The sequence below is a fragment of the Oncorhynchus kisutch genome, linkage group LG5, assembly GCF_002021735.2.
Source record: "Oncorhynchus kisutch isolate 150728-3 linkage group LG5, Okis_V2, whole genome shotgun sequence".
Taxonomy (NCBI): Eukaryota; Metazoa; Chordata; class Actinopteri; order Salmoniformes; family Salmonidae; genus Oncorhynchus; species Oncorhynchus kisutch.
The window spans coordinates 49,554,427-49,568,052 of NC_034178.2; the positions used below are offsets into that span (position 1 = coordinate 49,554,427).

The 13,626-nt window shown below is 44.7% G+C and overlaps 1 protein-coding gene across 1 annotated transcript; it reads right to left on the reverse strand.

Annotated features, from left to right (window-relative positions):
- Positions 1–791: 791 nt before the first annotated feature.
- Positions 792–8,825, reverse strand: LOC109891582 (putative fidgetin-like protein 2). The gene is made up of 2 exons (XM_020484121.2): positions 8,804–8,825; positions 792–6,389 (listed from the first exon to the last, which is right to left on the reverse strand). Exons 1-2 carry the CDS (start codon positions 8,823–8,825, stop codon positions 5,251–5,253), a joined length of 1,161 nt encoding a protein of 386 aa, XP_020339710.1. The 3' UTR covers positions 792–5,250.
- Between the last annotated feature and the right edge of the window lie 4,801 nt (positions 8,826–13,626).

Here is a 13,626-nt window from a genome sequence, read left to right on the forward strand (position 1 = left end):
AGTGAATTGCTAATTTTAGGAAATGACAAGGGATTAGATGGGTTTAAACCACATTCTTTACTATATACATGACCACTGAATGTTTATCTAGTCTAAAAGTTTATTTTAAATATCTATCATTTGTCTTAATCGGTGCAGTAAAAAATATAAAACAAGGTGGGCAGAGTATCCTGTATTATTTTCTTTAGGTGTAGTGTATATATCACAATTCATATTTATAGTTGGTATGACAGGTGTATGATTATTTTCACAAATATGTTGAATCAGTAGTTCTTTAGTTCAGTTGTATTTGGTTATCTGCCTAGCAACTCATCTGTATTCTGATTAGTCAGATGTTAATTTTTTTGACTTAGAACAGGAACTACTTGAGTTGATGCATGGCTGTAACTGTGTAAATTTCATAATGGGCGCGTTCTTCTACTCAGAAGTTGCTGACACCTGCCAGGTCTTAAAATGCTTGGATAGATATTTTACATATCAGCTAACCACATATGTTAAAACAATCTGTCGGTCGATGACTTGGCCACACAACCATTGGTTTGCATGCAACGTCTGAGCAGGGGAACGCGACCCAAGTAAATCTGCAATAGAGTAATCAGTCTCCGTCCAGTGTTGTCTACATAAAGAGTCATCCATCCACCATCTAAAGAACCCAACGATGATCCAGGTGTTTTCTTCCCATGGACAGGTCAGTAAAACAGCTCTCCAGGTACCCATCATGTTATAGGTACACTCATCATGACCTGCAAATTACAAGTTTTTGGTGATAAGAAAACAAACTGGAGACAGAGTTGGGCATTATCTCTTCATTTCCATTAAACATTTTTATTTTAAAATAGCCTTTTGTGAGGTAGACTAAAACAGTTCAAGAATCATCATTATTCCATAACAGACATGTGAAACAACAGGAAATAAATATTTCCATGACCGTCTTAAAAATGAGGTAGAAATGGCTAGAGAATGTACAAGATACAATAATAATACTACTGTATTAAAAAGATAGTGTTGAAATCCCACTTTTGTTGGACAAACTTATCTCCACGTACACCTTCATATTGATGATGCTGAAGAACATCAACTTGGGACAACAACAAAGAAAGGAGGCCAGGCTAACCTTATTATTAGTAATTGTGACTTAAAGCTTAATGCACATTGCATTATGAGTGTTAATTTACTTGTTGCTAAGCGCTTTTCCAATTCATCAGTTTTCTGGATTGTGAAACTATTTTCTCAGCCCTTCACAGAGTCAGCACTCAGAACTGATACAATTCTATAATGCTAACAAAAAGGTAAATGCTTAATGCTAACAAAAAGTTTATATTAAATTATTATTTGGCACTGATGCAATCCACTGTGTACATATTTTGTTATTGTGAATGTTTTTCTGGTGCAGATGATTCAAGAGCTGCTGAAACAACTGAAATATGTATGAATGTCTGAAACCTAGGACACTTACTAGCACAACCTCTCTGCAAAATACTGTTAATGTTCTTTGGATCTGGAAGGATTTTTAAATTATATTTGAACTGAATGTTAAAGATAGAGATTCTGAGCCCCAACAGTTTGCAAATGTATAAGAGGGATATCATATATGGCACACTTTATACCCAGGATGATGTGGTAGCCTTGGACGTGTACAGTATGTCTGTCTGCTTGGAACAAAGCAGCTACAGTAATAGCCCTTAGCTACAGAATAAACATCTTTTGCAAATAAATTCAAAAATGATGTTGCTTATCCAATGCCCTGGTTAACCTATAGCCATAAAAACAAAATCTATTATGAAAAATGGGCATATTTAGAGTAAAGGGGGTTTAGGAAGTGTTTATTATTTCTTCAGTTGTGATATTTTTGGTGATTCTTGAGGCTCTGATGTTGTTTTCACCACTGTGTCCTGAGGTAATAGATCAGTATTATAATAGGCACAGTGAGGTCTATAGAGGCCCAGCAGCTGTACACGGCTACTATAGAAAACACAAAGTAGAGGGGTCTGGAGAAAGGACCTGTTACTGAGGTGTATAGTCACATAGAGTTAAGACATTTCAGAAACATACCTAATGTCATTTCTAGGTTACGTTGATAGGAAGGTATTTGATGGATGTAGACATTCACTTCTGACGTCAAGCAAAGCTTTCATGTTTGAGCACTACAGGCTGAAAGTTGTCATTTGCATTTTGTCACAGGATGTCAATGTTTGTTCAGAAAAAGTGTTTCTTCCCCTTTGCTAACTACATAACACTTAATGAAGATCATCACTCCACCAAAATCTAGATGGGAAATAAAGCAAATATGTTTTATATATCTAAAACAATTATTGATGTACATTATGGTTTCTATTATCCTTTGAATAAAATATATTGAATTAAATTCTACGTTTCAGGCATTGGTAGGAATCTCAAGTTTCAATTTGCAAGTTAAAAGACTGGCAGTGTTCTGTGGGTATTCAAATATTTGAATCTACGTGGCTGTGCGTGTGTGCATGCTTATGTGTAAGTGTGTGTGGGGACGTGTGAGTGTTTGTGCATGTGTGTGTGTGTGTGCGCGCACACAAACGCTAATATTGGTGGCCCTAAAAGCTCTGTGTTCCCTGAAGTGTACAGTGTCTGTATTACAACAGCCATGACTCTATTATATTCTCCATAAAGCTCCCTACAAACACCAAAGGTAATACATACATACATACATTATTTTACAATACAACAATCTTCCTGAGTATTCAATAACAAGACTACATATATTTCTTTAAAAAGGCAAAAAGAAAAAAGAATGCATACATCAAAAACACAAGCAGACTCCGATTTTAGGATTCTAAGAGTATCTCTATGAAAACGGCACATTTGCATTGGTTTGACAGTGTACTACTCTTTAGTAAACTCAGCAAAAAAAGAAACGCCCCTTTTTCAGGACCCTGTCTTTCAAAGATAATTCATAAAAATTCAAGTAACTTCACAGATCTTCATTGTAAAGGGTTTAAACACTGTTTCCCATGCTTGTTCAATGAACCATAAACAATGAATGAACATGCACCTGTGGAACGGTCGTTAAGACACTAACAGCTTACAGACAGTAGGCAATTAAGGTCACGGTTATCAAAACTTAGGACACTTTAGAGGCCTTTCTACTGACTCTGAAAAACACCAAAATAAATATGCCCAGGGTCCCTACTCATCTGTGTGAATGTGCCTTGGGCATGCTGCAAGGAGGCATGAGGACTGCAGATGTGGCCAGAGCAATAAATTGCAATGTCCGTACTGTGAGAAGCCTAAGACAGCGCTACAGGGAGACAGGAAGGACAGCTGATCGTCCTTGCAGTGGCAGACCGCGTGTAACAACACCTGCATGTGATCGGTACGAACATAACCCCTGCGGGACAGGTACAGGATGGCAAGAACAACTGTCCAAGTTAAACTAGGAATGCACAATCCCTCCATCAGTGCTCAGACTGTCCGCAATAGGCTGAGAGAGGCAGGACTGAGGGCTTGTAGGCCTGTTGTAAGGCAGGTCCTCACCAGACTTCACCGACAACAACGTCGGCTATGGGCACAAACCCACCGTCGCTGGACCAGACATGACTGGCAAAAATTGCTCTTCACTGACGAGTCGCCGTTTTGTCTCACCAGGGGTGATGGTCGGATTCGCGTTTATCGTCAAAGGAATAAGCATTACACCGAGGCCTGTACTCCGGAGCGGGATCGATTTGGAGGTGGAGGGTCCGTCATGGTCTGGGGCGGTGTGTCACAGCATCATCGGACTGAGCTTGTTGTCATTGCAGGCAATCTCAACGCTGTGCGTTACAGGGAAGACATCCTCCTCCCTCGTGGTACCCTTCCTACAGGCTCATCCTAATATGACCCTCCTAACATGACCCCCCCCCTTTGCTCAGGGACACATTATTACATTTCTGTTAGTCACATGTCTGTGGAACTGATTCAGTGTATGTCTCAGTTGTTGGGTCTTATGTTCATATCAATATTTACACAAGTTTGCTGAAAATAAACGCAGTTGACCGTGAGAGGACTTTCTTTTTTTGCTGAGTTTATATGCTGTAGTTAAAATTCTCTCTCTCAAGTATGTTTCTACAAGTATCTCTTTCTGCAGGTTTAAGTATCTCTTTCTGCAGGTTTAAGTATTTCAATGTATTGATAGAGCTGCATGTAACAGTGCATAATGAACAATAGTTCACCTAATTTCAGTTTTTGACAAAATAAGCAATGCATAGTGTAGAGAATCATTGTACCATCTAAACTGCTGTGAAATATATTTTCAATAACCAAAGCTATTGTATTTTCAGCTGTTTAAAGCTGGTGTACAAAACCGAAAGTAAAAGAAGCAAAAACTAAAGACCGGTAAGCATAGAAATAGAGCACATAGAATATATCTAGTGCTTCTTAGGCTTGCTTTCGATGAGAATAACATATCTATAACTCACATTTCTATGTGAATTTGGTCAGGTTGCCCAAAAAGTTACATATTGCAGCTTTAACAGAAAAAGAAAAAGAGTGAGTGAAACAAACTGAGAAAAAGCAGGGAAGGGAAAACATGATGAAAATGTAGTGATGAGAGGTAGAGAAAGGGAGAAATAACATAGAAACACTGTCAAAAGAAAACAGGGAAAAGGGAAGGGGGGAGAGGGGGACATTCGTTTCAAAGCGAGTTGTATAGAGGCACCAAGCCTCAGAAGAGCTGTCATTGTGCTCGTGGTGTCCAAGTTATTAAAGTACATCACATCAATTATGTTCTTCTTCTCTACTTTTTGGTCTGAAAGGTTATGATTCTTATGGTGCTGTAGGAGGTAATAGAGTCAAACGTCCTTTCCATATCAAGTGGCCACTCCAATTAAGAGAGCAACTCTTCAAAACAACAACATTGCAATGTCACTGTCTGCCAAAGTAGCAGATTGGGAAATAAATAGGATCCTGAGAGAAGCAGTCGGTAATCCATTCAGACTGCCTGATTTAGCCCTATCCATCTAGATCCCTCCCTCTGTCCTCACACCACCTCACCACACCCATACAGGACAAAGTGACCCTTGACTCTTTGGAGAAAATTTAAGAATGAAAATGATATAAGATAGGAGGTGGATTCAAGTCATTTGCCATTTTCTCTCCTTCCAGGTTAGATCACATGACCTCTCATTGCAAAATCCAATTATTATTTTCCCCCAGTTTTTGTCAGAGTAAGTACTCTACTTGTTTTTTAAATGCCAATAAAACCAAAGGACCCCCAGAGAGTGTTCCTTTCAAGTGCCTGATCTAGCGTCCTCCAGTTGGGTCCTCAGATCGTGCATGTGACGCAGGCATCTTCATGGCCAGCCTCTGATGGGGAAAGCCATGTTCCCCTCCTCCCCCACTCTCCCCACCTAGGCCTGAGGAGGGGCTGTACTCGCCCTGGCCAACATAAGGAGGCGACACCAGAGGCTTGCCGGGCTTGTAGGCCTGGACTTCTGAGCCCGCTATGTCGTAGTCGTTGCCGTGACCATTTCCGTGGCTCTTGCTGTGTCCGTTGACGAACTTCCTGTACCGCGAGCCATCTCCTTCTCCTCCCTCCTCCCCCTCTTCCGCCATCTCAAAGGCCTTGCGTTTCAGCGGCCCACCTGTCTCAGAGCCGGCCCCTAGGCTGTGACTGGAGTAGCCATAGCTGCCCCCCGCCATGGTGGACCGGGGGGTCAGGGGGGTAGGGGTGCTCAGCCCAGAGGGGAGGTAGGAGGCACTGGGGTGGCTGTGGCTGTAGCTGGCTGCCAGGCTGGTCTGGAGGTGGGGGTAGCAGCCTGGTGGGTAGTTGTATACAGGGTTGGTAGGGTTGTAGCTGGACACCAGGGTGGGGGTGGTTTGCAGAGAGGCTGGGGGAAGTACTGAGCCGGGCTGGAGACAGTATCCTGAGGAGAGGTAGGTGCTGTTGTAGGAGAGGGGGTAGTCCTGAGATGGGGGGCCATTACAGGAACCACCACCACTATACCCAGGGTCAGAGGTCAAGTTACTGTTCACCACCGTCACACTGCCCGTGCCAGGGAGGCCCACTGATGCTGATCCCACTTTGGCCCCTGCTGCCAGGGCCTCCAGCGCAGGGTAACACTCCATACCCTGCCCCAGGGCCCAGGGCTCAGTCTCACTCTTCAGAAAGGCCCCAGGCTCTGAGTAAGCCCCTGGGGCAGGCCTTTCGTAGGGCAGCTCCAGGCCTGAGTACTTTTCAGCATAGCGTTTTAACAAGGAAGAGGCGGTGAGGGCAGAGATGTCATCGCTGGCCCAGGGGTATCCGGCTGCAGTGGTGTAACCACGTGAGTCGTGTTTGTGGGAGGAGGGAGGGGAGGTGGTGGAAGACACATCCAGGTGCTGCTCAGGCCACTGGGACAGAGGGGCCGCGTGCTCCGGAGACCAGTGCATCTTCAACAGACCTACAGAACCACAGAGAGATGACAGGGAAAGCATGGTTATTCACCACGTATTACATTTTGTCAGGTGACACAAAGAGAGACCTCGGAAAATTACAATTGGCTCAGAACAGGGCATCACGGCTGACCCTTAAATGTACATGGAGTTTTAACATTAATAATATGCATGTAAATCTCTCATGGCTCAAAGTGGAGGAGATTGACTTCATCACTACTTGTTTTTGTAAGAAGTGTTTACATGCTGAATGCACCAAGGTGTCTGGTTAAACTACTAGCACATAGCTTGGACACCCATTCATACCCCACAAGACATGCCACCAGAGGTCTCTTCACAATCCCAGAGTCAACAACAGACTATGGGAGGCGCACAGTACTACATAGAGCCATGGTTACATAGAACTCTATTCCACATATTGTAACTGATGCAAGCAGTAAAATCAGATTTTTTAAAAACAGATGAAAATACACCTTATGGAACAGCGGGGACTGTGAAGAGACACACACAGAGGTACAGACACACATACACATGACAAGACACACACTCTACACACGTACACATGGATTTTGTATTGTAGATATGTGGTAGTAGAGTAGTGGCCTGAGGGAACACACTTAATGTGTTGTGAAAGTGTTATGAAATGTAATGTCATATCATTTTAAAAATTGTATATAACTGCCTTGATGTTGCTGGACCCCAGGAAGAGTAGCTGCTGCCTTGGCAGGAAGTCATGGGGATCCATAATAAACCCCAGGAAGAGTAGCTGCTGCCTTGGCAGGAACGAATGGGGATTCATAATAAACCCCGGGAAGAGTAGCTGCTGCCTTGGCAGGAACGAATGGGGATCCATAATAAACCCCAGGAAGAGTAGCTGCTGCCTTGGCAGGAACGAATGGGGATCCATAATAAACCCCAGGAAGAGTAGCTGCTGCCTTGGCAGGAACTAATGGGGATTCATAATAAACCCCAGGAAGAGTAGCTGCTGCCTTGGCAGGAACAAATGGGGATTCATAATAAACCCCAGGAAGAGTAGCTGCTGCCTTGGCAGGAACGAATGGGGATTCATAATAAACCCCAGAAAGAGTAGCTGCTGCCTTGGCAGGAACGAATGGGGATCCATAATAAACCCCAGGAAGAGTAGCTGCTGCCTTGGCAGGAACGAATGGGGATCCATAATAAACCCCAGGAAGAGTAGCTGCTGCCTTGGCAGGAACGAATGGGGATCCATAATAAACCCCAGGAAGAGTAGCTGCTGCCTTGGCAGGAACGAATGGGGATCCATAATAAACCCCAGGAAGAGTAGCTGCTGCCTTGGCAGGAACGAATGGGGATCCATAATAAACCCCAGAAAGAGTAGCTGCTGCCTTGGCAGGAAGTCATGGGGATCCATAATAAACCCCAGGAAGAGTAGCTGCTGCCTTGGCAGGAACGAATGGGGATCCATAATAAACCCCAGGAAGAGTAGCTGCTGCCTTGGCAGGAACGAATGGGGATCCATAATAAACCCCAGGAAGAGTAGCTGCTGCCTTGGCAGGAACGAATGGGGATCCATAATAAACCCCAGGAAGAGTAGCTGCTGCCTTGGCAGGAACGAATGGGGATCCATAATAAACCCCAGGAAGAGTAGCTGCTGCCTTGGCAGGAACGAATGGGGATCCATAATAAACCCCGGGAAGAGTAGCTGCTGCCTTGGCAGGAAGTCATGGGGATCCATAATAAACCCCAGAAAGAGTAGCTGCTGCCTTGGCAGGAAGTCATGGGGATCCATAATAAACCCCAGAAAGAGTAGCTGCTGCCTTGGCAGGAACGAATGGGGATCCATAATAAACCCCAGGAAGAGTAACTGCTGCCTTGGCAGGAACGAATGGGGATCCATAATAAACCCCAGGAAGAGTAGCTGCTGCCTTGGCAGGAACGAATGGGGATCCATAATAAACCCCAGGAAGAGTAGCTGCTGCCTTGGCAGGAACGAATGGGGAGCCATAATAAACCCCAGGAAGAGTAGCTGCTGCCTTGGCAGGAACTAATGGGGATTCATAATAAACCCCAGGAAGAGTAGCTGCTGCCTTGGCAGGAACGAATGGGGATTCATAATAAATACAAACCCATCAGTCCAGTTTTAGAGCAGAGATAACTGCAAATTATTCAGGTTGTTCAGATAACCATACCACACAGATAATACACTAACTAAATGCAAATAGATTGAGTTTATACAAGATAAAATACAACAAAGTTCCACTTTACTCAAGGTTTCATGGAGATTGACTTCTTTCTCACTTGAAAACCCAAGAAAATAAGATTTTATAAAAAACATTACAGTCCCGCTGACAAGCAGAGCCCATTATCATGTTTTTGCTTCGCAATCCCTCTTCTCCCCAGTGCACCACACTGCTCCTACAGTTCTACCCGCGGAGGGTACCTTGTGCTCTGAGCTCCTCCATGCCTAATCGTCATGAACAACACAGCCCCTGGCCTGGTCTCCAGGGCGATAAGCCCCTATCAGCCGCCCGCTCCCCTCTGTCCTGCTCTCTCACTGGGATCATTGTTGTCCCTCTGTACGGTGCTCTGTGTGTGAGACCCCCACTCTACTCAGTCTAACAAGAACACAGACACACACACACATACAAACAACCGCATACACACTCACACGCGCACATTAGTGCAGTGTGTTCCATTGGTGCAGTGATCAACCATTTTGATTGGCTTTGCAGGCTGCGTGTCTTTGAACAGGCATTAGGCTGACATTCCAGGCATTGCAGAGTATTATTAAACTGTCCTGACCCTTTGAGCCTGGGCCAGAGGGACTACAACAGAACTGAGAGGGAGGGGGAGAGAGAGAGAGAAAGGTGGAGACAGAGAGAGAGGGGGAGAGAGGGAGCAAAGAGAAACATATGGTTGTTCACATGCTTTACCAGTCTCCACTATGCTAGTCCGTTGGAGGTGAGCGTTTATGAGCTCAGTGTTGAGTTTGTTTACACTACAACTCTGTAGTGTCTGGTGCCTACATCTGACTGTCTGCTCTCTCCATACACTAGACAGTGTTCTTGTGTGCCCATACATTTGTGGGAGAACAATGTTTGAACACAGCTTTATCGACTGTGCCAGAAGTAGTGTGTTTGTTGTTGAGCTGTGGACAGGGACAGTCCAATGACTGGCTGGAATTACCTGGATTACAGACACATTTACAGGGGGGATTGGGACTTGGCTGGGGAGGGGCTAGATGACTGGGATCTCAGGATTGGATGAATGGAATTATGGGACTGTGATTGTATAATTTAGGGATCAACATGTGGATCGTTTAGCAGCCCTTCTGTTGGTCCTGGTCAATGTGTGACTAAATCCCGCACACACAGGGAGCCAAGTCCCAATCCCCCTTGGAAATGTCTCTGTGCTCCAGGGAATTCCAGACAGTCATGGGACTGTCCCCGTCCCCAGCTCTACAACAAACACACCACTTCTGGTACAGTCGATAAAGCCGCGCTCAAACATTGCACTCCCACAAAAGTATGCGCACACAAATACACACTCTTTAGCGACGGAGCTTTGTCCAGTATTGAAGCTCCCGACCAGCTGACCTGGTTTTGAGAGTCTGTGTTGGATCAGAGTTAAGTCGAGGGAAAGAATAAACACAATCCACACGGACACATCTACAGTATAGTAGGGTGTACATACAAAGGCTTACACAAAGTGACTTCAAGGGAAACACACCTATACACATACACACTCTCCGAGACACAGACTGACCCACACATGCACATACGCTGTGCATGGGGATATACACAAACACACACAGTCTGAGTAATTCTCACTGAGATGGGAGCAATCTCTAATCAAGATGAGACATTTTCTACTGTACCAGGCTTAATCTATGTTCTGTAAACCTAATCTACACTCAAACTGTCTGAAGGCTGAATGAAGTCGGGAATCAGGATCAGACTGGTCCCGACTGGACTGGAGACCAACACAACAACACAATTATAGATTAGGAGATGCAAAGCTAGTGCGTGTGTGTGATATTTTTGTGCATGCATACAATACTTGTGTGTTTGTGTGTATGCACATGTCTATGCTTACAGTAGTTGTGTGTTTTTGTGTATGCACATGTCTATACTTACAGTAGTTGTGTGTTTGTGTGCACACACATGTCTATGCTTACAGTAGTTGTGTGTTTGTGTGCACGCACATGTCTATACTTACAGTAGTTGTGTGTTTGTGTGTATGCACATGTCAATGCTTACAGTAGTTGTGTGTTTGTGTGCACGCACATGTCTATGCTTACAGTAGTTGTGTGTTTGTGTGCACGCACATGTCTATGCTTACAGTAGTTGTGTGTTTGTGTGCACGCACATGTCTATGCTTACAGTAGTTGTGTGTTTGTGTGCACGCACATGTCTATGCTTACAGTAGTTGTGTGTTTGTGTGTATGCACATGTCTATGCTTACAGTAGTTGTGTGTTTGTGTGTATGCACATGTCTATGCTTACAGTAGTTGTGTGTTTGTGTGTATGCACATGTCTATGCTTACAGTAGTTGTGATTCATAAAGGAGGGTGAGGAGATTCCAGGAAGGCTGAGGGAAAACAGTGAGTATATAACACAGCCATGTGTACCAGAGGATGTATGGGGAGTAGGGTATGGAGGAGGGCCCACTTTCTAATGGCTTTTTAATCATTAAGTATGTGTGTTTTTTGTTTCTCATCATCTATTGCTGTCCTGTTGTTGGAAACATATTCTTGTTGTTTGTAATGTTGTAAGTCTTCAAAATGATTTTGAAGGGCGTTGAAACTTCACTCTGGGTGATCATACAAAACATGGCAGAGACAAAATGTGTTCTCAATCATGAGATACTATAGCGCAAATCCTCATTTCAGATATGCGTGCATAATTTCAAACTTTCGAACAAACATCCTATTGATATTTAAATGTGCGTAAATAGGATGCTTTACACATGTTTGAAATATTCAATGGGAGGTTTGTTCGAAAGTTTGAAATGATGTACGCATATCTGAAATGAGGATTTGCGCTATAGTATCTCATGATTGATTGAATGATGTCAGAAGTGTGAAACAGTGACTTATACTGTAGTGCAACATTGTTCCAAGACACTGGTTCCAAATAGTGCTACTTGTGTGCATTGCATGATTCTAACCGTTTACTAAACTCTGGTTCTATAATCAAATCAAACTTTATTTGTCACGTGCCGAATACAACAAGTGTAGACTTTACCGTGCTTACTTGCAAGCCCTTAACCAACAATGCAGTTCCGACGTTTAGACCTAACACAGACCCTAACCCTAACCCTAACCCAGACCCTAACCCAGTCCCTAACCCAGACCCTAACCCAGACCCTAGCCCAGGCCCTAACCCAGACCCTAACCCAGACCCTAACCCCAACCCAGTCCCTAACCCAGACCCTAACCCAGACCCTAACCCAGACTCTATCCCTGACCCTAACCCAGACCCTGACCCTAACCCAGACCCTGACCCTAACCCAGACCCTAACCCAGACCCTGACCCTAACCCAGACCCTAACCCAATGTTTTGAGTGTGTGGATGGATCTAACATGTTGTGCAAATGAGAGTTGACTGAGTGTGTTTGTGTGTATGTATCCGTGTGGCATACGTGCGGACACTGTCGTGGGTTCCCCAAACAGAAACAGCTGTTTTGAGCAGAGGAACCTTCTCTCTCTGTGTCCAGCCTGTCCCTTAGCTCCTATTGTCTCCCCACGTCCCCTAACAAAGCCACGGGGACCCTATTGTCTGACAGTAGATCCTATAAGAACTCAAACATCTCACTAACTCAGACCAGCCCCATATATCCACCAGCAGTACTGACAGTTTACAAGACGTGTGTGTGTGTGTGTGTGTGTGTGTGTGTGTGTGTGTGTGTGTGTGTGTGTGTGTGTGTGTGTGTGTGTGTGTGTGTGTGTGTGTGTGTGTGTGTGTGTGTGTGTGTGTGTGTGTGTGTGTAATGAGTAGTGGCTCCTGAAATCTGAGACCTGGAGGAAGTGAGATAGAGTTACAGCCCCCCTGTTCTTCCACCACACACGCACACACTCCCCCTGTCACTCACACACACACACACACACACACACACACACACACACACACACACACACACACACACACACACACACACACCAGCCTCCTCCTGCTCCCCGGGGGTCAAGGCTAACTCTACACCCTAGGCCCTCACATGGATCCAACACACCTCATGGGACCAGGGGGCCAGTAAAACAGGCATATTGTGCATATGTGTGTGTGCCTGAGCAACAAACAGGGACCAGGGGGCTTGTAAACAAGAGCTTGATCAATCCAATCAGAGGATGGCTAGTATGTGCCTCCCCTCCTAGTCCAGCTTTCAACACCATCCACTCTGTCCGAAGCTCTGACCCCCCCTCCCACCTCCACTCCACTCCACTCCACTGCAGCCAGCCTGTGAGAGAGCAGCTTAGTCTCGCTGGACTGGTCCTAATTACATAGCCGGGTAGAGAGAGGATTTAGCTTCTGCTCTCTCTCTCTGCCTCGCTCACTCTCGGTCTCTCTCTCTCCCTATACCTGCTGTCAATCACCAACGATGACCAGTGTGCAAATTACCATTCCACAGCCAGCAGAGACATATGTGCTGTTCAGGTTTGTGTTCTCTAGAACTCATAACTTCACAAATCACTAAGACTGGAGAGACCAAACCCACTGATGATGTTCCTCATTTTTAGATGTTCAACCTTTTCAACAATCTACACACACTCTTATTCCAAATAAGATAATGGTTCTAATCTAAATGAAAGAATCTGATCATTCAACTTATGGGCCAGAGTTATGTACATGCACATGATCGATATGAGCAGAAGAGCTGCTGGTGTGAATTCTTTCCCCCTCTTGGTAGCGGTCCACTGCAGGGTCAGCATTAGCAATTAAGGGTTAATCAGACGAATAGTGGAGAGAGAAAGGCAGGGAGGCGGGGGGAGGGGCACATGGACATGGGATTTGGGGGGGGGTTGCAAGGCATCAGAGGCATTGGACAGGAGGGGAAAGAAGACTGCCCTTATGGTAGGTAGCCTGATCACTCCAAAATCGCTATTACTCAGTAAATATTAAACAAAGACTTCAACACTTGCTGGACACACACACACACATATGCACGCGTACACACACATACACAGACATGCGAACATACATACAGTACCAGTAAAATGTTTGGACACACCTACTCATTCAAGGGCTTTTCTTTATTTTTTACTAT